Source organism: Aotus nancymaae, unplaced genomic scaffold, assembly GCF_030222135.1.
Source record: "Aotus nancymaae isolate 86718 unplaced genomic scaffold, 86718_ANA_hifiasm-v0.15.2.pri h1tg000059l, whole genome shotgun sequence".
In the NCBI taxonomy this organism is placed as follows: Eukaryota; Metazoa; Chordata; class Mammalia; order Primates; family Aotidae; genus Aotus; species Aotus nancymaae.
In genome coordinates, this window is record NW_026988473.1 from 7,835,125 (window position 1) to 7,861,592 (window position 26,468).

Below are 26,468 nucleotides of genomic sequence, written 5' to 3' on the forward strand. Positions count from 1 at the left end.
TGAGCGCGCACGGTGGGGCGGGAGGTTCGGGGTCAAGGAGCAAACCCGGCACAAGATGGCGGCGGTAGCGGCAGTGGCGGCGCGTAGAAGGCGGTGAGGAGCCCGGAACCTGGGGGCGCGCCTGGGACGCCCCTAGATCCCCCAAGCCCCATTCCACTCCTCCTGTATGTTCTCTTGACACTCTGCCACCCCCGGCCTCGCGAGGAACCTTTGTTCTTCTGAAGGCGGCCTCAGACGCCTCCAGTCTCCCCGTCGTAGATCCGCGCAACGCTGGGGGCCCTTGTGTGGCGGCTCAAAAAAGCCGCAGCTGTGCGCTTTTCTTGGCCTTGGCCGCTCTCAGCCGCCGCCATGTTTCGGCGGCTCGCGGCAGTCAACGTCGCCGCCCCTTTCCTGCAGTGCGCGGGGCCGTCGGGGCGGGGGACAAGATGAGGCCTGGCCTCGGGGAATGCAGCCTGCTGCCCTGCGGCCCCTTGGCTGAGCTGGAAGCACCGGGCCAGCAGTTAAGCCTGCACTACCCTTCTTGCTGTATCCCCTAGAGCTCCCAATCCTCCTCTGCCCTTGTTTTCACGTGAGCACTAGCTCTGGCTTAGTTCAGTGTCCACGGTCGCTGGGCACGGCTGGGCCAGGGTCCAGTAAGCTCACAGTTAGCGTGGCTGATGTTGCTCAAACACAACATGTAATCGAATGGCTTGGTTCACGCTCTCGAGTTTATATTACCGGGGGGAAAAAAAAGGATTCAAAACGTCACCAGTACCACAAAATGTTTACAAGCAACTAACGGAGGTACTGGGGTGGGGTAGGCGTGTACTGTCCGAAGCAGTGAAGAAAAAGCATGGATCATAAACTCAGTTCTCTGAGAGCCTGTGATCTGAAACAATAAATGGGTGCACTTTGCCCTGAAGCTCATTCCTGACTTTGGTCTTTGAACACCTGTCTTTTGGGGTGGTCAAGGCCTCCGTGAATTGCTAGGGCCCTCCGACAGGTCATTCCTGACTTTGGTCTATGGACAAAAGTCATAGACTATTTGGTCTATGACCTGTCTCCGACAGGTCATCTCTGAAAGATACTTTAGAAATCCTATCTTCACGGGCATTTTCCCAAACCGATTTTACAGACTGTGCAAATCGGGCCCCAGAGGATATTTAACTCACTGTACTTCTGATTGCTGCTGCTTTTGGCAGGTGGACATGGGTCAGTGACTGAGAGTGCCTGCTGCAGTCACTCAGGTCACTGCAGGACCTGTGCCGCATGCCTTGCTATAGAGTTTTCTGGTAGCATTTATTCTGTTGGTTTTGCTAGTACTTACTCCTGCTTGTCCTATTAAACCATGGTGCCTAGTGTTTTCCTCATTTTTCTGTCTCCGTGCTGTGGAATAGTTGCTTCATACATTCCTCTGGAGCTGGAGGGCTCACTGTGATCTCCTTTCTGGTAACTTTCTTTTAGCTTTCAAGTAGATGCTGAAGCTAATGCTAGATAACTAGATACAACGTGTATAATAGATCCTGTGTTTAGTTACCTTATTACAGGTTGTAAAATTTTATTTATTTATTTATTTATTGAGACAGGGTCTTGCTCAGTTTCCCAGGTTGCAGTGCAGTGGTGCTTACTCCAGCCTCCACCTCCCGAGTTTGAGCGATTCTCCTGCCTCATCCTCCCAAGTAGCGGGGATTACAGACGTGTGCCACCACACCCAGCTAATTTTTGTATTGTAGAGATGGGGTTTCACCATGTTGTCCAGTCTTAATTAATTAATTTATTTATATTTATTTATTTATTTATTTTTATTTTTTTTCAAAGATGGGGTTTCACCATGTTGGCCAGGCTGGTCTTGAACTCCTGACCTCAGGTGATCCGCCCGCCTTGGCCTCCCAAAGTGCTGAGATTACAGGCGTGAGCCACCGCACCCGGCCTTAATTTATTTTTTTGAGGCAGAGTCTTGTGCTGTGGCCCAGGCTGGAGAGCAGTGGCGCAGTCATAGCTCATGCAGCCTCAAACTCCTGGGTTCAGGCAGCCCTCTGGCTTCAGCCACAGGAGTAGCTCAGGAGTAGCTGGGACTACAGGCACCCGCCACCATGCCCTGCTCCTTTTTTTTTTTTTTCAGTAGAGATGAGGTCTTGCTATGTTGCCTAATGTTCCCTTTTTGACCTCCCAAAATGCTAGGATTATAGACATGAGCCACCGTGCCCGGCTGGTTGTAAATCTTTATTGCTTAGAAGAACCCTCCCACCCCCAGTTTGAAACACTTTCTCAGGGTACGCTCTTATTTTGCCCACATCAGTGTCACTGGGAAAGCACGTTTAAAATTCGGTGTTCAGGCCAGGTGCTGTGGCTCACACCTATAATCCCAGCATTTTGGAAGACCAAGGTGGAAAGATTTCTTGAGCCTAGGAGTTCAAGACCAGCCTGGGCAACTATTTTTTTTCTTTTTGAGACAGAGTCACACTCTGTTGCCCAGGCTAGAGTGCAGTGGTGCAACGTTGGCTCACTGCAACCTCTGACTCCTAGGTTCAAGCAATCCTTATTCCTCAGCCTCCCGAGTATCTGGGATTGCAGGCATGTGCCACTACGCCTGGCTAATTTTTTCTTTTTGAGACGGTGTCTTTCTCTGACACCCAGGCTGGAGTGCAGTGGCACAGTCTTGGCTTATTGCAACCTCTGCCTCCTGGGTTCAAGCACTTTTCCTGCCTCCGCCTGCCAAGTAGCTGGAACTGCAGGCGTGCACTACCATGCCCAGCTAATTCTTTTTTTTTTTTTTTTGTATTTTTAGTAGAGATGGGGTTTCATCATGTTGCCCATGTTGGTCTCAAACTCCTGACCTCAGGTGATTCATCCGCCTCGGCCTCCTAAAGTGCTGGGATTACAGGTGTCGGCTACTGCGCCTGGCCTAATTTTTGTATTTTTAGTAGAGATGCGGTTTCACTGTGTTGGCCATGCTGGTCTTAAACTAGCTACAAAGTGCTGGGATTATAGGCATAAGCCACCATGTCCCCAGCCTGGGGAACTTTTGTGAGACCTCGTCTTTACAAAAAAAAATTTTTTTTTTTTTTGAGACAGAGTTTTGCTCTCGTTGCTCCGGCTGGAGTAAAGCGGCATGATCTTAGCTCATCACAACTTCTGCCTCCCAGGTTGAAGTGATTCTTCTGCCTCAGCCTCCTGAATAGCTGGGATTACAGGCATGTGCCACCTTGCCCAGCTAATTTTGTATTTTTAGTAGAGACAGGGTTTCGCCATATTGGTCAGGCTGGTCTCGAACTCCTGACCTCAGGTGATCTGCCTGCTTTGGCCTCCAAAGTCCTGGGATTACAGGTGTGATCCACTTCGCTCAGCCCCCAAAATTTTTTTTTTCTTTTTTTGAGACAGAGTTTTGCTCTTGTTATCCAGGCTGGAGTGCAATGGCGTGATCTCTGCTCACCGCAACCTCCGCCTCCCGGGTTCAAGCAATTCTCCTGCCTCAGCCTCCTGAGTAGCTGGGACTACAGGCATGCGCCACCATGCCCAGCTAATTTTTTTTTGTATTTTTAGTAGAGACGGGGGTTCACCATGTTGACCAGGATGGTCTCGATCTTTTGACCTCGTGATCCACCCGCCTCGGCCTCCCAAAGTGCTGGGATTACAAGCATGAGCCACTGCGCCTGGCCCAGCCCCCAAATTTTTAAAAACTGAGCTGGGCGGCAGGGTGCCCGTCTGGAAATAAACCCCAACCGTATATTCACCAAGAAAACAAAGAAAGGGAAAAGAAGTATGCATGTAAAGAAGTGGTTCTGAACCCAGGTTGCTCATTAGAGTTGTTTAGGGAGCTTTAGGAAAACTAGCCAAGTGTGGTAGCTCACGCCTGTAATCCCAACACTTTGGAAGGCCAAGGTGGGCAGATTACAAGGTCAGAAGATTTTGAGACCATCTTGGCCAAGATGGTGAAACCCCATTTCTACTAGAATACAAAAAATTAGCTGGGTGTGGTGGCATGTGCCTGTAGTCCCAGCTACTTGAGAGGCTGAGGCAGGGGAATCACTTGAACCTGGGAGACAGGTTGCAGTCAGACGAGATCTCGCCACTGCATTCAAGCCTGGTGACAGAGCAAGACTCTGTCCCAGGGCGCGATGGCTTACTCCTGTAATCCCAGCACTTTGGGAGGCCAAGGTGGGCGGATCATGAGGTCAGGAGTAGGAGGCCAGCCTGGGCAACATAGTGAAACTCTGTCTCTACTGAAAATACAAAACATTAGCTGAGCATGGTGGTGGGCGCCTGTAATCTCAGATACTCAGGAGGGTGAGGTGGGAGAATTGCTTGAACCCAGGAGGCAGAGATTGCAGTAAGCTGAAATCGTGCCACTGTACTCCAGCCTGAGTGACAGACCGAGACTCTGTCTCAAAAAAAAAAAAAAAAATCTCTAATGCCCAGACTTCTCTCTAATTAAAGTTAAAATCTCTAGATGTAAGACCAGGGCACTGATACTGTTAAAAACTGCAGTGACTCACACTATAATCTCAACACTTTTTTTTTTGAGTCAGAGTCTCGCTCTGTTGCCCAGGCTGGAGTACAATGGCGCAGTCTTCACTGCCACCTCCGCCTCCCGAGTTCAAGCAGTTCTCCTGAGTAGCTGGAATTACAGGTACCGGCAACCATGCCTGGCTAATTTTTGTATTTTTAGTAGATATGGGGTTTCACCATATTGGCCAGGCTGATCTGCAACTCCTGACCTCGTGATCCGCTCGCCTCAGCCTCCCAAAGTGCTGGGATTACAGGTGTGAGCCACTGTGCCTGGCCCCGTAAAAAATTTTTTTTTAAAATTTACTGGGCGCTCTGGCATACCTGCAGTCCCAGCTACTTTGGAGGGCAAGGCAGGTGGATCACTTGAGGTCTGGAATTTTAGATCAGCCTGGCCAACATGGTGAAACTTTGTCTCTACTGAAAATATAAAAATTAAGCGGGGCACAGTGGTTCACGCCTGTAATCCCAGCACTTTGGGAGGCTGAGGTAGGCGGATCGTGAGGTCAGGAAATTGAGACCATCCTGGCCAACATGGTGAAACCCCATCTCTACTAAAAGTACAAAAATCAGCCGGGCCTGGTGGCTAATGCCTGTAATCCCAGGTACTCGGCAGACTGAGGCAGGAGAATTGCTTGAACCAGGAGGTTGCGGTAGGCTGAGATTGCATCAGTGTACTCCAGCTGGGTAACAGAGTGAGACTCTGTCTCAAAAAAAAAAAAAAAAAAAAAAAAAAGCCTGGCATGATGTCATGCTCTTGTATTTCCAGCTACTCAGGAGGTTGAGGCATGAGAATCACTTGAACCCAGAAGGCAGAGGTTACAGTGAGCTGAGATCCCGCCACTGCACTCTCTCCTAGGTGATGGAGTGAGACTGTCTCAAAAAAAAAAAAAAATTTCAGGCAGAATCAAAAACTAGTAATATAAAGTGGTTACCCATGCCCCTAGGGGTGCATTAGGGCTCAGTACATTTTAGCTTTTGTTATTTTTTTTTCAGTTTTAAGTAGCGATGGTGGTGTTTTGAAGATACAGGAGTGGAAATCAGAAAAACAGGCTGCCTAGGGTGTTGGGACGTTAAGACCCTAGGAGCTAACTGGTAGGCTAGCCGAGGGTACATCTTTTTTTTTTTTTTTTTTTTTTTTTTTTTTTTTTTTTTTCTGAGATGGAGTTTTGCTCCATTACCCAGGCTGGAGTGCAGTGATATGGTCTTAGCTCACTCCAGCCTCTCCCTCTGGGGTTCAAGCAAGTCTCATGCCTCAGCCTCCTGAGTAGCTGGGACTATAGATGCTCAATGCCCTGCCCAGCTAAATTTTGTATTTTAAGTAGAGATGGAGTTTTATCATGTTGGCCAGGCTGGTCTTGAACTCCTGACCTCAGGTGATGCACCTGCCTCAGCCTCCCAAAGTACTGGGATTACAGGCATGAGCCACCACACCCAGCCTGAGGATACATCTTTACCTTTTTTTCTTTTTTTTAAATGTTTTTGGAGAAGGAGTTTCACTGTTGTCGCCCAGGCTAGAGTACAATGGCATGATCTCCGTTCGCTGCAACCTCCTAGTAGTTGGGATTATAGGCGTGCACCACCACGCCCGACTAATTTTTGTATGTTAGTAGAGATGGAGTTTCACCATGTTGGCCAGGCTGGTCTCGACCTCTCAGGTGATCTGCCCACCTCGGCCTCCTAAAGTGCTAAGTTTACAGGTGTGAGCCACCGTGCCCAGCCCTCATCTTTAACTTTTAACTCTGCATCCACCCAGTGTCTTGCCCATGGAAAGATGTAGCTTGCTTTGTTTCTCTGTTCCACACATATAGTACTACCATTTCCTCTGAGACTGGCTGTTACTGCTCCTTTCCTCTGAGAGGCTGATGTCACCAGAGTCAACACCAGGGCCTCTGAAGGGGAAAGATCTTTTGTCTACTCTGCCTTTCAAAGGGAAGGTGTAGACAAGTGAGGTGGTTTACGCCTGTAATTACAGCACTCACTGTAATCCCAGCGTGGTGGCTGGATCACCTGAGGTTGGGAGTTTGAGACCAGCCTGTCCAATAAGGTGAAACCTCATCTCTACTAAAAATACAAAAACTAGCCGGGCATGGTGGTGTGCACCTGTAATCCCTGCTACTGGGGAGGCTGAGGTGGGAGAATCGCTTGAACCCAGGAGGTGGAGGTGGAGGTTGCAGTCATCTGAGATATGACACTGCACTCCAGCCTGGGTGACAGAGCGAGACTCCTTGTCAAAAAAAAAAAAAAGGGAAAGTGTAAGTGAGCCAACTTCTCAGGCCTGACCCTTAACCCCATGTCCACTCTGCCTCCTTTTCTATTTAATGTGACTCCATCTTTCTCCCCTCTTTCCTCAACTGTCTTCTAATGCTCTGACAGGAAGAAGCTTTTCCTTCTGAAGAAGGGTCCTTCCTGACCCCCATGCTGATTGTTCCGTCTTTGTCCTTTTCTTCATAGGTCTTGGACATCTTTAGTACTGGCTTTTTTAGGGGTCTGCCTGGGGATTACACTTGCTGTGGATAGAAGCAATTTTAAGACCTGTGAAGAGAGTTCTTTCTGCAAGTATGATATTTCTGGGAGAGAGGGATGGAATATAGGGTAATGTGGGAGGTGTCTGTGGCAGATGGAGTGCCTAAGGACACTGCAGGTGATAGAGGGACCTAGGGATATTGGAGGTGGCCACCTACCTTACTTCCCAACCCTTCCACTTGGCAGGCGACAACGAAGCATACGGCCAGGCCTCTCTCCATACCGAGCCTTGCTGGACTCTCTACAGCTTGGTCCTGATTCCCTCACAGTCCATCTGATCAATGAGGTCACCAAGGTCAGGCGAGACAAGGAAGAGTCTGGGGGCGGTGGGGCAGTGGCTGTGGGGTAATTTGGAAAGGGGGAAATTGTGGCCAACATCTTATCCCAGTCTAATCTTGTGACTTTTACTTTATGAAGAAATGTGATCTTGGCCCTTAGGGAAGGAAGAGACCCCTTAGGAGAGAATGGGTTCAAAGTGAATTCCTTGGTGTAGCCCTTTGCTTTTCTCCAGATCCAAACCTCTGTCCCAGCAGGTGTTGCTGGTGCTAGAGCTCCAGGGGCTTCAAAAGAACATGACTCGGATCAGGATTGATGAACTGGAGCCTCGGCGACCCCGATACCGTGTGCCAGATGTTTTGGTGGCTGATCCGCCGACAGCTCGGTAAATGTTTCCTGAAAAACTTCCATTTCTGTGCTCCCAAAACTTCCTTATGAACTTTTTTTTGGTGACTGACATTGTTTACCACATTAAGGTAATAGTTAACTAGAACGTTGCCATACTCAAACTTTCCCCACCTCTTCTTCTGTTTCACTTTTCTCTTTACCCCTTTATCCTCATTCATTCGTTCATTCATTCATTCATTCATTCAGCAAACAAGTATTGCTTTCTTTTCCCTGCCAGGCCTGGGCCAGGTGCTGGTGATATAAATGGAAATAAATAAGGCCCTGTTTATTTCCCCTTCCCCTTCCCCTTCCTTCCGATATTCAGAATAGGATTACTCAGATTCTTGAGTCATGATACCCTGTCATCTGGGTTCCATGCATCCATGCATGACTTTTTCATAAATACATAATTTAGAAAATAACATAGTGGCTGGGCATGGTGGCTCACGCCTGTAATCCCAGCACTTTGGGAGGTCGAGGTGGGTAGATCATTAGGTCAGGAGTTCGAGACCAGCTAGGCCAACATAGTGAAACCCCATCTCTACTAAAAACACAAAAATTAGCCGGGTGTGGTGGCAGGTGCCTGTAATCCCAGCTACTCAGGAGGCTGAGGCAGGAGAACTGCTTGAACCCAGCAGGTGGAGGTTGCAGTGGGCTGAGATCGTATCACTGCCCTAAAGCCTGGGTGACAGAGCGAGATTCTGTTGTTTAAAAAAAGAATCCCAGCACTTTGGGAGGCGGAGGCGGGTGGATCACGAGGTCAAGAGATCGAGACCATCCTGGTCAACATGGTGAAACCCCGTCTCTACTCAAAGTACAGAAAATTAGCTGGGCATGGTGGCGTGTGCCTGTAATCCCAGCTGCTCAGGAGGCTGAGGCAGGAGAATAGCCTGAACCCAGGAGGCGGAGGTTGCGGTGAGCCGAGATCACGCCATTGCACTCCAGCCTGGGTAACGAGCGAAACTCCGTCTCAGAAAAAAAAAAAAAAGAAAGAAAAGAAAATAACATAGTAAATACTCCACCCTATAAACTCTCCACTCAGCCCAACCGTATGCTTCTCACTGTCCTGTACTCTTGACTTTTCCAGTTGTAGGTAGTTGTTATTCTGAAGCTTATTCCTTTGCCTTTTTTTTGTTGTACAGTTGTATTACGTGTGTATACATATATACACGTGTATATGTGCGCCTAAGCAATAAATTATATATATTTTTTGTTTTTGAGCTTTACAGAGGAAATATCTTAGTACATGTAGTCTTCCAGGATTTCCATTTTTTCTCATAGCTTTAATACCCTTTCATATAGCTCTAGTTTATTCTTTTTTTTTTTTTGAGGTAGAGTTTCGCTCTTATTGCCCAGGCTGAAGTGCAATGGCACTGTCTTGGCTCACCACAGCCTCCGCCTCCTGGGTTCAAGCAATTCTCCTGCCTTAGCCTCCTGAATAGCTGGGATTACAGGCATGTGCCACCACGCCCAGCTAATTTTGTGTTTTTAGTAGAGCCAGGGTTTCTCCATCTTGGTCAGTCTGGTCTTGAACTCCCAACTTCAGGTGATCATCTGCCTCAGCCTACCAAAGTGCTGGGATTACAGGCATGATCCACTGCACCAGCCAAGGTGTCTTTAAAAAAAAAAAAACACATGGCCCAGCACAGTGGCTCATGCCTGTAATCCCAGCACTTTGGGAGGCCAAGGTGGGCAGATTGCTTGAGCCCAGCAGTTTGAGACCAGCCTGGGCAACATGGGAAAACCCCGTCTCTATTAAAAATACAGAATTAGTCAGGTGTGGTGGCATGTACCTGTGGTCCCAGCTACTCAGAAGGCTGAGGAGGGAGGATCGCTTGAGCCTGGGAGGCGAAGTTTGCAGCAAGTCATGATCTTGTCACTGTACTCCAACCTGGGCAACAGACCCAGACTCTGTTTCAAAAAACAAAAACAAAACCACACACACATACTTTTGCTGCACATGGTGGCGCATGCCTATGGTCCCAGCTACTCAGGAGGCTGAGGCAGGAGTATCTCTTCAGCTCAAGAGTTTGAGGTCAGCCTGAGCAACATAGTCAGACCTCATCTCTTTAAAAAAAAAAAAAATACAGTTTTCATTTTAGAGTAGTTTTAGATATAAAGGAAAGATGCAAGGATGAGAGTTCGTGTTTATTGGCACCCAGCTTTTCCTTTTTTAAAATTTTATTGGCTGGTCCCAAAGGTAGTGAGTTATCTCAATTGATTGCTCACAGTCAGTTATAGATCAAACTCCTTGTTCTATTCGTTCCCCTCTTCTCACTACTGCACTTGACTAACACTTTTTTTAAATATCATTTTTATTTTTATTTTATTTATTTATTTATTTATTTATTTTGAGATGGAGTTTCACTCGTTACCCAGGCTGGAGTGCAATGGCTCGATCTTGGCTCACCGAAACCTCCGCCTCCTGAGTTCAAGCAGTTCTCCTACCTCAGCCTCCCGAGTAGCTGGGACTACAGGCACGCGCCACCGTGCCCAGCTAATTTTTGTATTTTTAGTAGAGATGGGGTTTCACCTTGTTGACCAGTATGGTCTTGATCTCTTGACCTTGTGATCACCCGCCTTGGCCTCCCAAAGTGCTGGGATTATAGGCGTGAGCCACCACGCCCGGCCTATTTATTTATTTATTTATTTATTTTAATTAATTCATTCATTTATTTTTCAAGATGGGGTTTCACCATGATGGCCAGGCTGGTCTTGAGCTCCTGACCTCAGGTAAGCCACCTTGGCCTCCCAAAGTGCTAGGATTACAGGCGTGAGTCACCACTCCCGGCCTTTTTTTTTTTGTTTTCTATAGCCATGTGTCACTAGACTAGTCTTAAAAAAATTTTTTTTTTAAACTTTATTATTATTATTATTATTTTGAGATGGAGCCTTGCCCTGTTGCCCAGGGTGGAGTGCAATGGCGCATCTCAGCTCACTGCAACCTCTGACGCCCAGGTTCAAACGGTTCTCCTGCCTTAGCCTCCCAAGTAGCTGGGATTACAGGCGCCCACCACTACGCTTAGCTAATTATTTGTATTTTTAGTAGAGATTGGGTTTCACCATGCTGGCCAGGCTGGCCTCGAACTCCTGCCTTGGCCTCCCAAAGTATTGGGATTACGGGTGTGAGCCACTGCGCCCGGCTTAGAAATTTTTAATTTTAATGTAGTTAGATGTGTCAGTCTTTTATTTTCTGGTGTTAACCTTTTCTTTATTGGTTTAAATAGTCTTTCTTTACCTCAAGGTCAGAAAAATATATACATGTTCATATATTTTTTCTAGACAGAGTCTTGCTCTGTCTCTCAGGTTGGAGTGCAGTGGTGTGATCTTGGCTTACTTCAACCTCTGCCTCCCAGGATCAAGCGATTCTTCTGCCTCAGTCTCCCGAGTAGCTGGGAATACAGGTGCACACCACCATGCCCAGCTAATTTTTGTATTTTTCAGTAGAGGTGAAGTTTCACTATGTTGGCTGGGCTGGTCTTGAACTCCTGACCTCATGATCCGCCCGCCTCAGCCTCCTAATGTGCTGGGATTACAGGAGTGAGCCACTGCGCCCAGCCAAAAATATATTTTTAAATTTTCTTCTAAAGCTTTTGCTTTTATTTATTTACTGATTTTGAGACCGGATTGATACTGGCTAATTTTTGCATTTTTGGTTGAGATGGGGTTTCGACATGTTGCCCAGGCTGGTCTATACACCAGGGCTCAAATGATCTACCTGCCTTGGACTTCCAGAGTGCTGGGATTACAATCGTGAGCCACCAAGCCCAGCCTAAAACCTTTACTTTTTTTTTTTTTTTTCCTGCCTCAGGTTTACTTTTACAAATAGCACAGGAGGACCCCAGCCCCATGCAGATGACAGCCCCGGGGGGTTGCACCAGTCCTTCTGTCCTCACGTTGGCAGACAGAGATATCTACTCTGAAGCCTTTGTAGGGGCCTGGGCACCTTTGGGAGCCTGAGCTGGAACTGAAGTTGGAGCTGCAGCCTGGGCCTTGGTTTGATCCTTGGCCTTGGCCTTGACCTTTGGCCGGCAGAGCCTGAGCCCCTTGGCAATGCGTGCACAAGCACGCTTCCCAAGCTTGGGGTGGGCAATGTAGGCAAGTTGATCGAGCTTGCGGCTGACACTCTTTGGGATCTTGGGCTTAACCTCCTTGGGCTTTATGAGGGTCTTGATGGCCTTGGCACGTGCACTCAGGGCCTTGGCATTGTTGGCCTGCATCTTCTTTAGGCCCTTCTTGTTGTGCTTCTTGGCAAAGTGCATGTTCCTAAGGAACTTGGGGTCCACCCCCTTAAGAGATTCATATCTTTGTGATCAGGGTTTCTTGATACAATTTCTGTGCCATTTTCTGGACTGGTTGTGTGTGGTGTGGTTCTTGGACTTGCCTATGTCTGCACCTAAGCCGCAGTTCCCCTAAAGCCTTTACTTTTAAATTCTAAGTCGGCTGGGCATGGTGGTTCACGCCTGTAATCCCAGCACTTTTGGGAGGCCAAGGCGGGCAGATCACCTGAGGTCAGGAGTTCGAGACCAGCCTGGCCAACATGGTGAAACCCTACTGAAAATAGGGTTTTCAGTAAACTCTACTGAAAATACAAAGCTTAGCCTGGTGGTGGTTGCCTGTAATCTCAGCTATTTGGGTGACTGATGCATGAGAACCACTTGAACCCAGGAGGCAGGGGCTGCAATGAGCCGAGATCAAGCCACTATACTCCAGCCTGGGTGACAGAGCGAGACTCAGTCTCAAGAAAAAAACGATTTTAAGTCACAATCTTTCTGGAGTTGTTATTTGTATCTGGTATTAGATAGAAATATGATATCAAGGGGTCGAGCCTGGTGGCTCAGGTCTCTAATCCTAGCACTTTGGAAGCCCAAGGCAAGTGGATCACTTGAGGTCAGGAGTTCGAGACTAGCCTGGCCAACATGGCGAAATCCCATCTGTACTAAAAATATTTAAAAAATTAGCTGGGCATGTTGGCCCCTGCCTGTAATCCCAGTTACTCGGGAGGCTGAAATCAGGAGAATCGCTTGGACCTCAAAGGTGCAGGTTGCAGTGAGCCAAGATTGTGCCACTGCACTCCAGCCTGAGCAACAGAGCGAGACTCCATCTCAAAAAAAAAAAAAAAAATCGTCTGGGCGCGGTGGCTCATGCCTATAATCCCAGCACTTTGGGAGGCTGAGGCGGGTGAATCACGAGGTCAAGAGATCGAGACCATCCTGGTCAACATGGTGAAACCCCGTTTCTACTAAAAATACCAAAAATTAGCTGGGCACGGTGGTGCGTGCCTGTAATTCCAGCTGCTCAGGAGACTGAGGCAGGAGAATTGCCTGAACCCAGGAGGCGGAGGTTGCGGTGAGCCGAGATCACGCCATTGCACTCCAGCCTGGGTAACAAGAGCGAGACTCTGTCTCAAAAAAAAAAAAAAAAAAAAAAAGAGGTTGAGACCATACTGGCAACACGGTGAAACCCTGTCTCTACTAAAAATACAAAAAAATTAGCTGGGCGTGGTGGCGCATGCCTGTAGTCCCAGCTACTTGGGAGGCTGAGGCAGGAGAATTGCTTGAACCCAGGAGGTGGAGGTTGCGGTGAGCTGAAATCGCGCCATTGCACTCCAGCCTGGGTAACAAGAGCAAAACTCCGTCTCAAAAAAAAAAAAAAATTATATCATTTTTCTTTTTTTTTTTAATTTGAGACAGAGTCTTGCTCTGTCCCCCAGGCTGGAGTGCAGTGGTGATATCTTGGCTCACTGTAACCTCTGCCTCCTGGGTTCAAACGATTCTCCTGCCTTAGCCTCCTGAGTAGCTGGGACTATAGGCACACACTGCCATGTCTGGCTAATTTTTTGTATTTTATTAGAGTTGGTGTTTCACTGTCTTGCCCAGGCTGGGCTCCAACTCCTGAGCACAGGCAGTCCGGCTGCCTGAGCCCCTCAAAGTGCTAGGACTACAGGCCTGAGCTACCGCACCTGGCCTCATTTGTCTTCCTATATGCAAAGTCAGTTTTTTTAATGTGAAAAATGTTTTTTCAACTCCATTATTGAATAGTTCGCCTTTCCTCACTCATCTCCTATGCCACCTCTTAGTATTTAGTACATTTCAAAGTAATAAGTATTCTTGGATCTGTTTCTGGGGCCTTTATTTGATTCTGTTGATTAACTTGTCCATCCCTGCTCTATTACCACACTGCCTATTGCTCTTAGCAGGTAGGTCCCCTTATCTTGTGAGGTGTCATTACTCTTCTTGGCCCTTTGCAATTCCTTATATTTCTTTTGATATTTCTTCCAGGCTTTCTGTCTCTGGTCGTGATGACAACAGTGTGGAGTTAACCATGGCTGAGGGACCCTACAAGATCATCTTGACAGCACGGCCATTCCGCCTTGACCTACTAGAGGACCGAAGTCTTCTGCTTAGTGTCAATGCCCGAGGACTTTTGCATTTTGAGCACCAGAGGGCTCCTAGGGTCTCGTGAGTACAGGGGTTGGGACTGCAGGGAACCTAGAGTGAAGAGTGTAGGGGTGTTGTGGGGTATGGCACTGGGAGGAGACAGGCTGGCAGGACAGCCAGGTAAGGGCTGGGGGCTGGGAGAAGCTCTCTCTCAGGGAGAGTAGGAACCAGACCTGGGTGTAATTTTTTCCATATCCTGTACAGACCAGGAGGCAATCACTTTTGTCCCTGAGCTGTACCCTGGGCATCTCTGGGAGGCCTGCCTGGGTCTGTGTCTCCTCCTACCCCTTCTCACATCATCACATTTCCCAGATTTATTTTCTTCCTTTTAATTTTTTATTGTTTTGGTTTCTTTTCCCCCCCGTCTCTGGAAGTTTGTCGACTGAAACTCACTTTTATGTTTCTGTTTTTGTGTTGGTTTTGTGCCTCTTTTTCCCCTTCCCTACCCATCTCCTCCTGCCCCAGTTTCTCGGATAAAGTTAGTCTCACGCTTGGTAGCATATGGGATAAGATCAAGAACCTTTTCTCTAGGTAAATCCATGGCCACTGGTACTGTATCTATTCCTCTGTCCTTACCCATTCTTCACTCTAGCCTTCACGGGGAGGTGCCCCAGACCCTTCCATGCCCAGCTTTTCACTCATCCTACTTTCCCCTGCTGTGTGATATTTGGTCCCCTGTTACATGTTACCCTGGCTGGGAGCTGCCTGGAAGAAGGAAGATGAAATGCTGGAAGTCAGGTCCTTAAGGAATATAGGGAACTTACTGCTTTGCCAAGGGATGGAGAGATGCTGCCTATTGCTGGGGTTCCTGACTCTCAGCTGACGTGCACCTGAGGTTCTAGGCAGAGCTACCTGCCCTTGAAAGCATTTTTTTGGAAGAAGCTCTTGAAGTCCCTGTGTATATCTGTAGAGGCTTCGTATAGTGTGACCCACATGCCTTTGCAAAGTGAGCGCTTGTGTCAGGCCAGGAGGCTGAGGCCCAGGGAGGGCAGTTGGGGCCAGAATCTCTCAGTAGAGGCAACAGAGCCCCAGGATTGGCATTCATAACCCAGGCCCTTGAATCATCGTGCCTATCTCTTCTGGGATGTTCGCAGAGGCTGGTTTTCAGGCCTGTGCCTCTTGGTGGCACTTATTCCTCGTTTTCCTTTCTCATTTCTCTCCCCATCCTTTGCAAACTTATCTGCTCATTGTGGGTTTCCTCTCCAAGATTTAACATTTAGTCCCTTCCTCCAGTGCCTTTGTTCCTTTGGACCCTTGGCTCTCTATTCCCCCACCCCTCCTTCCACTAGCCCCTCGACCCTGCCCCCTCTGGATTGGAGCAGACAGCTCTCCTACCTTCCAGGCAAGGATCAAAAGACCCAGCTGAGGGCAATGGAGCCCAGCCTGAGGAAACATCCCAGGATGGCGACAAGGCAAGTTGGAGGGATGGGTGGTTGGAGGATAGGGCTGGCTAGGAAGCTGGAGGGGAAAGGCCCATGAGAAACTTGAACTTAGTCTCACTATCAGGGATGGGATTTAGTTGATGGGAGGGGGAAAAGAGAACTGGTATGATTGGATAGTGGTCCTCTTTTCTTCTTACAGCCAGAGGAGACTCAGGGGAATGCAGAGAAAGATGAGCCAGGAGCCTGGGAGGAGACATTCAAAACTCACTCTGACAGCAAGCCATATGGTGAGGGGTTGGGAGTACCTTCGGCTGGTGTGCAGGGCTCCTTTCCAAGCAGAAGCTCTGAAACTTGTTCTTTGTTTTTGTTCCAGGCCCCATGTCTGTGGGTTTGGACTTCTCTCTGCCAGGCATGGAGCATGTCTATGGGATCCCTGAGCATGCAGACAATCTGAGACTGAAGGTCACTGAGTGAGTCCTGTGGTGACACCAGGAAGATAAGAGGTGGGCAGGAAGGAGTCAGGCCTTTAGGGAGATGTGTGTGCATTTTGGATACTCCAGACAAGTATGGGTCACTTCCTGTGTCCAGAATCATCTTTGGTGATCAGAAAATTTTTTGAGAAAGGACAGAAGTCAATGCTTATCTCTCACCTGTGTTTGTGGAGTGGAGTTAGCATATACTGCCGCCTGGGGCCAGTTAGCAGCTCAAGTCTGTCTGTTTGCCTGCAGGGGTGGGGAGCCATATCGCCTCTACAATTTGGATGTCTTCCAGTATGAGTTGTACAACCCCATGGCCTTGTATGGGTCTGTGCCTGTGCTCCTGGCACACAACCCTCATCGCGACTTGGGCATCTTCTGGCTCAATGCTGCAGAGACCTGGGTTGATATATCCTCCAACACTGCCGGGAAGGTGAGAGCATGGGGAGAAAGGAGGGAGTAAGACTTCTAAGCCTTGAGACAAATAGGTATACTAGGGGTATTCACTCTGAGGAAGCTGGGGTGATAGCTTATTTGGGGACTGGGTGAGAGAAGGGGCCCTGGGCCTGGTGGGCAGGATTTGAGTTCCCTAATCACTCCCAGATGATACATGCTCACACAGATTCTTAGGGAAGGCATTGCCTATTCTGGACTGACGGGATGCGCTTACTATCAGCATGTTATGTGTTAGGTACTCTTCTGGGTGCTGAGGATATAGTGTAAACTGAGGCTGAAAACGTTCTGGCCTGGGTGCAATGGCTTACATCTGTAATCGCAGCACTTTGGGAGGCTGAGGTGGGCGGATCACCTGAAGTCAGAAGTTGGAGGCCAGCCTGGCCAACATGGTGAAACCTTGTCCCTACTAGAAATATAAAAATTAGTTGACTGGTGGCGGGCACCTGTAATCCCAACTAGGCAGAGGTTGTGGTGAGCCAAGATTGCACCACTGCCCTCCATCCAGCCTGGGTGACAGAGTGAGACGCCGTCTCAAAAACAAAAAACAAAGAAAAAGTTCTGATTCACAGGGAGGAAGACACATTAAATGCATAACAAAGGAGGCAAGGTCGGGCCAGGGATGGTGGCTTGTGCCTGTAATCCCAACACCTTGGGAGGCTGAGGCAAGAGGATTGCTTGAGGCCAGGAGCTCGAGACCAGCCTGGACAACATGGCGAGACACCCTCTCTCTCTCTCTCTCTCTCTCTCTCTCTCTCTCACTATTTTTTTTTTTTTTTTTAAGATCAAGTCTTGCTCTGTGGCCCAGGCTGGAGTGCAATGGCACGATCGCAGCTCACGGCAACTTCCACCTCCCAGGTTCAAGTGATTCTCCTGTTTTAGCCACCTCAGTATCTGGGATTACAGGCCTGTGCCACCACACCCAGCTAATTTTTGTATTTTTAGTAGAGATGAGGTGTTACTATGTTGGTCAGGCTGGTTTGGAACTGACCTTGTGATCTGCCTGCCTCAGCCTCCCAAAGTGCTTGGATTACAGGTTTGAGCCACCATGCCTGGCCCAAGACCACATCTCTATAAAAATGTCTAAAAAATAAAAATAATGGCTGGGTGTGGTGGGTCACACCTGTAATCCCAGCGCTTTGTGGGGCTGAGGTGGGTGGATCACAACAGGAGATCGAATCCATCCTGGCCAACATAGTGAAATGCTGTTTCTACTAAAAATACAAAAATTAGCTGGGTGTGGTGGCGGATGTCTGTAATCCCAGCTACTCTGTAGGCTTAGGCATTAGAATTGCTTGCATCCAGGAGGTGGAGGTTGTAGTGAGCCGAGATCAATCAAGCCACTGTACTCCAGCCTAGCAACAGAGGAAGACTCCATCTCAAAAAAAAAAAAAAAAAAAACCAAGATGACGAGCAAAAGCCTCACTGAGGAGGCCCATTTAATTTTACCCAAACCAACTTATAAGAGCCAGCTATGTGTGGACTGTGAGGAGAAAATTGCTGCTTTTTGTCTCGGGTTTGGAAAATGGAGGGCAGGAGGTATCTGACCTCTCTCTCATTCTCTATACAGACCCTGTTTGGGAAGATGATGGACTACCTGCAGGGCTCTGGGGAGACCCCACAGACAGATGTTCACTGGATGTCAGAGACTGGCATCATTGATACCTTCCTGCTGCTTGGGCCCTCCATCTCTGATGTTTTCCGGCAGTATGCTAGTCTCACAGGTACATGGTTTTCCCTGACAGCCTCATCCTTCTGCTCTTTTCTTCTTGTCAGGGGTGATTCTATGTGTTTTCAGAGATTTTGTGCCCTAGTTTCTTTCCTAGCTCTGTACCTTTCAGCCTGCCTCTAGTTCACAAGCCTCCCTCAGTTTCTGATCCTCTTTGTAACCTCCATCCCTCGAACCTCCAGGAACCCAGGCGTTGCCCCCGCTCTTCTCCCTCGGCTACCACCAGAGCCGCTGGAACTACCGGGACGAGGCTGACGTGCTGGAAGTGGATCAGGGCTTCGATGATCACAACCTGCCCTGTGATGTCATCTGGCTGGACATTGAACATGCTGATGGCAAGCGGTACTTCACCTGGGACCCCAGTCGCTTCCCTCAGCCTCGCACCATGCTTGAGCGCTTGGCCTCTAAGAGGCGGAAGGTAAGGGGTTGCAGTCATGCTTGGTCTTCTCAGGGTAGGGCTGAAGCATAGTAGCCCTAAAGAGACCTGACCACCCATGTTCCTTGCCCTTAGCTGGTGACCATCGTAGACCCCCACATCAAGGTGGACTCTGGCTACCGAGTTCACGATGAGTTGCGGAACCTGGGGCTGTATGTTAAAACCCGGGATGGCTCTGACTATGAGGGCTGGTGCTGGCCAGGTAGGCAGACCCAGAATTGAGGGAGAGGTGATTGACCAGGGAGGTAAAATGGTGGCTCTTTTGCCTCTTAGGAGATTGAGAGCCACCCTTAACTTCTCCCAGGCTCAGCTGCTTACCCTGACTTCACTAATCCTACGATGAGGTCCTGGTGGGCTAACATGTTCAGCTATGACAATTACGAGGTAGGGAACGCCTCTCCCCGTGACCTGTGTCTGTCTGTCCCACCTGCCTCCCTGAATATCTCTCTGCTTGCCAACCCTTCTGTGGTTGATTGCCAGCAACATATCAGGGGGCCTTGATGATCCTGGGAGGGCCCTGAAAAATGCATCTTTTTAGATTCCTAGGAGCTCTCTGCTCTGACACTGTTTTCTTCCTCCCTTCTGTCCTCTGTCCCCATTTTCTGCCCATGTTCCCAGGGCTCAGCTCCCAACCTCTTTGTCTGGAATGACATGAACGAACCATCTGTGTTCAATGGTCCTGAAGTCACCATGCTCAAGGATGCGCAGCATTATGGGGGTTGGGAACACCGGGATTTGCATAACATCTATGGCCTTTATGTGGTAAGGGGCTGAGAGAGGAGAGTTGGTGGAAAGAGGGAAAACAGCCTGGAGACTGAGGCGTAGGGCTGATGCACCAGATGACAGCTGGCTTTTGCTTCTTACTACTGTTCTTTTCTTCTCTCCCCACCCAGCACATGGCGACGGCTGATGGGCTGAGACAGCGCTCTGGGGGCATGGAACGCCCCTTTGTCCTGAGCAGGGCCTTCTTTGCTGGCTCCCAGCGCTTTGGTAAGGTTTAGAGAATGAAGCTCTGGCAGAAGGGTGTGAAGACCAGATCTCAGGAGCCATGGACCAGGGCCTGGCTCTCTGAGGAATCTCTCCATGCATATGTCCTCTGGGTGCCACACACTGCATCTGCTTCCTCCCAGCTGTGTGCTTTGTGGGAAGTCAGGGAGTGGGAGGTCCACTCCTTGTTCAAGTGTTCTTGTGAACTGCATCTTCAGCAGGGTTCTGGGGACCCAGAGCAGGTGTGGGAGGTCAGCCATGTAAAAAGCTGAACCCCTTTACCATGTGCAAGCTCCCCACTTCTTGTCTCCTCAGGTGCCGTGTGGACAGGGGACAACACTGCCGAATGGGACCATTTGAAGATCTCTGTCCCTATGTGTCTCAGCTTTGGGCTGGTGGGACTTTCATTCTGTGGGGGTAAGAGGGGAAGGAATTTGGTGTCTCGGTTTGGTGGGAGAGGGGCAAAGTAGAGGTCACAGGACTGAGGTGTAAGCAAAGAGAGTTGAGAGTCCAAGGTAGGACCTTGGGAAGTTTCATAGGCAGTATCTCTCCGTCATCCTGTTTTCCAACCTGCTCCCTCTATCCCCTCTTCCAGCTGATGTGGGTGGCTTCTTCAAAAATCCAGAGCCAGAGCTGCTTGTGCGCTGGTACCAGATGGGTGCCTACCAGCCATTCTTCCGGACACATGCCCACTTGGACACTCGGCGGCGAGAGCCGTGGCTGTTACCATCTCAGTATAATGATATAATCCGTGATGCCTTGAGCCAGCGATATTCTTTGCTGCCCTTCTGGTACACCCTGTTCTATCAGGCCCATCGTGAAGGCATTCCTATCATGAGGTGAGACATTCACTTGGGCTGTGAAGAGTGGGCTGAGGTGGCTGGGGGACATTAGGGACTGGGCTTCATCTCTGGGCCTCTTTCTTCACTCACCACAGCCTTGTAAAGAATGAAATTTGATTTTAAGGTCAAGAGTGAAGGAGACTAACGAGGATGAATAATAGTAAACATTTAAAGAAAATTTCCAGCAGTCATAAGCTCCTTCAGAAATGTAAAACAGGGTAATGGGATTAGGTGGTCATAAAAATCCTTTTTGAGGCCTAGCATGGTGGCTCACGCCTGTAATCCTAGCACTTTGGGAGGTGAAGTGGGTGGATTGCCTGAGCTCAGGAGTTCGAGACCAGCCTGGGCAACATGGTGAAACCCCGTCTCTACTAAAATACAAAACAAATTAGCCGGGCATAGTGGTGTGGGCCTGTAGTCCCAGCTACTCGGGAGGCTGAGGCAGGAGAATTGCTAGAACCCTGGAGGTGGAGGTTGCAGTGAGCTGAGATTGTACCACTGCACTCCAGCCTGGGCGACAAAGCAAGACTCCATCTCAGAAAAAAAAAAAAAAAAAAACAATCCTTTTTGAGGCCAGGTGCGGTGGCTCACACCTGTAATCCCAGCACTTTGGGAGGCCAGGGCGGGTGGATCACCTGAGGTCAGGAGTTCAAGACCAGCCTGATCAGCATGGTGAAAACCCATTTCTACTAAAAATAACAAAAATTCGCCAGGTGTGGTGGTGGGTGCCTGTAATCCCAGCTACTCGGGAGGCTGAGGCAGGAGAATCTTGAACCCAGGAGGTGGAGGTTATGGTGAGCCGAGATTGCCCCACTCTACTCAAGCCTGGGTGACAGAGCGAGACTCCGTCTCAAACAAAAAAAAAAGCTTTTTGAGAAGAAGGCTATGTAAGATGAGGCCTGAATGAGTGGGACAAATCGTGTCATGTAGGAAGAATCTTCCAAGCAGAGGGGATTGCAAGTACAAAAATTCTAAAGTAGAAATTAGTTTGTTGTGTACTAGGAATAGGAAAACATGTCAGCCCGGCACGGTGGCTGACACCTGTAATCCAGCGCTTTGGGAGGCTGAGGCGGGTGGATCACCTGAGTGAGGTCAGGAGTTCAAGACCAGCCTGGTCAACATGGTGAAACCCCGTCTCTACTAAATATACAAAACAGCCGGGTGTGGTGACACACGCCTGTAATCTCAGCTACTTGGGAGACTGAGCCAGGAGAATCATGTGAAGTCGGGAGGGGGAGGTTGCAGCAAGCCGAGTTTGCGCCATTGCACTCCAGCCTGGGCGACAGAGCAAAACTCCATCTCAAAAAAATATATATATATCAGTATGTCTTGAGTAAGGAAGCCCTGAGAACATGGGCAGAAAATGGGGGCAGGAGGACAGACCAGGAGTTTGAGACCAGCCTGACCAACATGGTGAAACTGTGTCTCTACTAAAAGTACAGTACAAAAATTAGCTGGGCGTGGTGGCAGGTGCCTGTAGTCCCTGCTGCTCAGGAGGCTGAGGCAGGAAAATCGCTTGAACCTGGGAGGCAGAGGTCGCAGTGAGCCGAGATTGCATCACTACACTCCAGCCTGGGAGACAGAGTGAGACTCGGTCTCAAAAAAAAAAAAGAAAGTGTGATATGTTTCTGGAGGGCCCTGCAAACGAGGGCAGTGAAACATGCAAGGAGGCTACTGGCAGGCTCTGTGCAGCATAGTTTCAGTAGGGGATAGAGAAGTAGCAGGGAGATGGCTTAGGAAGGTAAATGACTAAGATTGGATTGCATAACTAAGACATGAACCCCAACTCGACTGTCTCACTGCAAACTCCTGAGTCTTAACCCCTGTCCTATTCTTACTGCCAGTTCCTCGAGGAGTATCTCTGACTTGTGCCAAAATGGAAAAGTTTTCCTTTCTTGTCTTTATTCCCTCCTAGGCCCCTGTGGGTGCAGTATCCTCAGGATGTGACCACCTTCAGTATAGATGATCAGTTTTTGCTTGGTGAGAAATGAGGACATTTGGTGGTGGGTTGGCTTGGGCCAGGAAGCACTGAGGATGCCCAGGGAGAGACTAGTGAGGCTAGTGGTACAGAGGGCAGGCACCTCTGCAGAGGTTAGTGGTGCTCCCTGGTCTGGGAACTAATCCCCTCCATTCAGAGTTGATTCTGGTATATTTTAGGGGATGCATTGCTGGTTCACCCGGTATCAGATTCTGGAGCCCATGGTGTGCAGGTCTATCTCCCTGGCCAAGGGGAGGTGAGTTAAGGAAGAGGGTGGTGGGGAAAGATGGTGGAAGTCAAAGGAGGCAAACAGGATGGGACCCCTGTGCAGTGAGTGATCTGGTGTCTTATCTCTTTTGTCACCCGCAGGTGTGGTATGACATTCAAAGCTACCAGAAACATCATGGTCCCCAGACCTTGTACCTGCCTGTAACTCTAAGCAGTGTGAGTAAGCCTGGTCTCGCTGCCAGTTCCATTTCCCTGTAGATTTCCAGAAGGGGAGAGAATATGTGCCTTAGGGTCCACTACCTACGTGGGCATACATGAGTAAGAGCAAAACATCCTGTGGGGCTCTAGGTTGGACAAGGAGGCAGCTTCATCCTGGCATTGCTCTTGCCCTAGATCCCCGTGTTCCAGCGTGGAGGGACAATCGTGCCTCGGTGGATGCGAGTGCGACGGTCTGCAGATTGTATGACGAATGACCCCATCACTCTCTTTGTTGCGCTTAGCCCTCAGGTAAGTGCATGGGCAGCAAGTCTGCCATTTGCCTACCTTCCTAAGACTCAGTCCCCTGGGGTTGTTCCCCTCATTCCCTCTTGGGCTTAGGCGCTCACCTATCCCACTTTTTGTTCAGGGTACAGCTCAAGGTGAGCTCTTTCTGGATGATGGGCACACGTTCAACTATCAGACTCGCCAAGAGTTCCTGCTGCGTCGATTCTCATTCTCTGGCAACACCCTTGTCTCCAGGTAATGGGGTACCTATTCTTCCTTGGCTGCCTTTGCTGGGGGCCTGTTCTTTGCGGGGGCTCCCAGTTCGCTGTGCTCTTTTCTCACATCCTCACCTTGCTTTGGGTCTCCTCCTTCCGACATTTTTTCCCCCGATGGGCATTTGCTTTTGTCATCTCCAGCTCAGCAGACCCTGAAGGACACTTTGAGACACCAATCTGGATTGAGCGAGTGGTGATTATAGGGGCTGGAAAGCCAGCAGCTGTGGTACTCCAGACAAAAGGTGAGTGACCATTCTGGCCCCCAGGATGGGGGAAGGAGGGAAGACAGCGCAGGTTTGGGGATGGCCTTGCCTGTAGGAACATATGGTATAGCCCATTGGTATGACTATGGCATTCTTTTTCCTTCCTCCTCCAGGATCTCCGGAAAGCCGCTTGTCCTTCCAGCACGACCCTGAGACTTCTGTGTTGGTCCTGCGCAAGCCTGGCATCAATGTGGCATCTGATTGGAGTATTCACCTGCGATAACCCAAGGAACATTCTGGGTTGGGGGAGGGAAGGAGAGCAGTAGTGGTGAGAGTTATTCTTTCTTCTGCCTCAGAGTTCGGCCCTCCCCAGACTTCACATATCCTAGTCTAAGACCCAGATTCTGCCAACATTTGGGTAGGATGAGAGGACTGACCCTGGGATCCAAATTCCTCTTGTGATCTCCTGACCTCTCCCACTCTGATGATACCAAGCCTTTCCCTTCATGCCCCCAACATCCTGTTGCTCTAACTGGAGCACGCTTACTTAGGAAGACCTGGAAACCACAGGGCCCTTGCCGTCCCTTATCTTTCTCTTATTTAGGGGCCCTGAACTCCCCCAGACTATCCATTCATAGCTCTTGTATGTTGATACCATTTCTTGAAGATGAGGGCAATGAGTTAGGGCTCCTTTTTTCCTTCCCTCCCACCAGATTGCTCTCCTTTCATTTCTTCCTCCAGTATCTACTCTGTCAGCCCTCCCTTTTTTATGCCCCACTGATACACTGGGACCACCCCTTACCTGGTGCGGGATGAATGGATCAAAGGAGTGAGGTTGCTAAAGAATGTCCTTTTCCCTCTCATTCCATCCTTTTCATCTCCCTGATTCCTTGTAGAGCTGCTGCAGTTCTGAGAGGGGCAGTTCTACCTCCTCTGTCCCTTGGGGGAAAGAAGTTTCCACACCTCTTAAGAGGGAATGGGCATTAAACTTCTTTTCCTCCCTTTTTGTCCCCTGTGAGGGGCATTTAAGATGGAAAAATCAGTTGTGGTTTCATTGAATCATGGTCACCTGTATTTATTGCTGGGAGAAACCTGAGGGTGGGGGGAGATGATCGTGTGTGCTCGGGGTTGGCCAGAAGCTCTAGGTTGGGGGTTGGGGGAGGACTAATGAGGAGCCAGGGGGAATATTTGTGGGTATTTTTTTTTACTTCCTCTTGGTTCCCAGCTGTGACAGGTTTTGATAAAAGAAACAATAAAGGAATAAACCATAAATAACTGGTGGTAGTCTGGATTCTATTTCTAGCCTGAACCACAGACCCTAGAAGCCTAAAGACCTTACATTTTCTCTTCCCCTCTGCTCCCCTCCCCTCCCCTCTTCTTTCGCTTTCTTTCTTTCCTTCCTTTCCCTTCTTTTTTTTTTTTTTTTTTTTGAGACTGAGCCTCACTTTTGCCCAGGCTGGAGTGCAGTGGCACAATATCAGCTCAGTGCAACCTCTGCCTCCTGGATTCAAGTGGTTCTCCTGCCTCACCTTCCCTAGTAGCTGGTACTACAGGCGTACACCACCATGCCTGGCTCATTTTTCTATTTTTAGTAGATAGGGTTTCACCATGTTGGCCAGGCTGGTCTTGAACTCCTGACCTCAGGTGATCCACCTGCCTCAGCCTCCCAAAGTGCTGGGATTACAGGCATGAGCCACCGGGCCTGGCTCTTTGAGACAGGGTCTCACCCAGTCACCCAGGCTGGAGTGCAGTGGCACAGTGGCATGATCACGGCTCACTATAGCCTCAGCCTCCCAAGTAGCTGGAATTGTAGGCCCTCACCATCACACCCAGATAATTTTTGTGATTTTTTTTGTAGAGATGGGGTTTTGTCATTTTGCCCAGGCTGATCTCAAACTCCTGGGCTCCTAAAGTTCTAGGATTACAGATGTGAGCCACTGTGGCAGGCCCCCTCCCTTTTTTTGGGTGGGGGATGGAGTCTTGCTCTGTCACCCAGGCTGGAGTGCAGTGGTACCATCTCTGCTCACTGCAACCTCTGCCTCCCATGTTCAAGCGATTCTTCTGCCACAGCCTCCCAGGTAGCTGGGACTACAGGCGCGTGCCATCAAACCTGGCTAGTTTTTTTTGTATTTTTAGTAGACAGGGTTTCACTGTATCAGCCAAGATGGTCTCGATCTCCTGACCTCGTGATCCACCTGCCTTAGCCTCCCAAAGTGCTGGGATTACAGGTGTGCGTCCCCGTGCCCGGCCTTTTTTTTTTTTTTTAAAGGAAAAATACAGATGGCTTGTGCTTGTGAGGAGGTAGAGGATGCATTCATGTAATTCCCCAGCTCAGGAACTATTTTCGCTGTTTCTTGGTAGATAAAACATTCCTTGGGACCCCTGTTGTCATCTATTGAAAGGTGGGCCAGAGGAAACACAAGAGATGCTGGACTCAGGTGTCTAGAAAGGACACAAAACTGCCCTATGGCAATGATACAATTTTTGTCAACTTTGGTTTCTTACCTATCACAAAGGATTATAGTGAGGATTTCAGGAGAGACACCCTGAGGATCATGGGGTGGGCGTTAGATTTCACTCATTTGTGTAATGAGTATTGAGCAAGTGCTATTATTGGGTGGTGTGACTGGATGGATGAATAAGGTGAAGATCCGGGCGCCAGGACTGGCTTACTCGTGCAATTCCGTGATCGGGGGCGGGCCTTGAGGTAGATGCCACGTGCACCTACCGGAGATTCTGCATCTACCCGCGATTCTGACTGCCGGCCACGCGCGTTTGGCACGCCGGATATGGCGTCACCGCCCCGTGGTTCCAGGAACCTGGCTATGGGACCGGAAATCAGGTCTACGAGGGGGCACAGATGACCGGAAGCGGGCCCGGGC

General features: G+C 49.2%; 1 protein-coding gene and 1 pseudogene across 2 annotated transcripts; one reads left to right on the forward strand and one right to left on the reverse strand.

Annotated features, from left to right (window-relative positions):
- The first annotated feature begins 19 nt into the window (after nucleotides 1–19).
- Nucleotides 20–24,870, forward strand: GANAB (glucosidase II alpha subunit). 2 transcript variants are annotated; one of them, XM_012454424.2, is made up of 25 exons: nucleotides 20–93; nucleotides 6,940–7,044; nucleotides 7,198–7,306; nucleotides 7,545–7,672; nucleotides 13,956–14,135; nucleotides 14,580–14,645; nucleotides 15,457–15,526; nucleotides 15,696–15,783; nucleotides 15,870–15,966; nucleotides 16,225–16,405; nucleotides 17,996–18,149; nucleotides 18,337–18,572; nucleotides 18,666–18,792; nucleotides 18,895–18,974; nucleotides 19,209–19,352; nucleotides 19,484–19,580; nucleotides 19,893–19,994; nucleotides 20,173–20,416; nucleotides 22,335–22,399; nucleotides 22,577–22,653; nucleotides 22,767–22,841; nucleotides 23,019–23,132; nucleotides 23,251–23,363; nucleotides 23,525–23,625; nucleotides 23,760–24,870. In XM_012454424.2, exons 1-25 carry the CDS (start codon nucleotides 56–58, stop codon nucleotides 23,867–23,869), a joined length of 2,901 nt encoding a protein of 966 aa, XP_012309847.1. In that variant the 5' UTR covers nucleotides 20–55; the 3' UTR covers nucleotides 23,870–24,870. The 2 variants fall into 2 exon arrangements, with proteins under 2 accessions (XP_012309847.1, XP_012309848.1); XM_012454425.2 differs by lacking the exon at nucleotides 14,580–14,645 and having other exon boundaries at nucleotides 23,760–24,869.
- On the reverse strand, nucleotides 11,589–13,734 carry LOC105718648 (large ribosomal subunit protein eL29-like; annotated as a pseudogene).
- Nucleotides 24,871–26,468: the final 1,598 nt, after the last annotated feature.

Excerpts from the sequence above, each read along its gene's own strand:
- GANAB (XM_012454424.2), top strand. The coding sequence starts at position 56 with ATGGCGGCGGTAGCGGCAGTGGCGGCGCGTAGAAGGCG. Across the intron at positions 14,136-14,579 it reads CAGAGGGCTCCTAGGGTCTC|TTTCTCGGATAAAGTTAGTC; the intron begins GTGAGTACAGGG and ends CTCCTGCCCCAG. Across the intron at positions 18,150-18,336 it reads GCAGTATGCTAGTCTCACAG|GAACCCAGGCGTTGCCCCCG; the intron begins GTACATGGTTTT and ends TCGAACCTCCAG.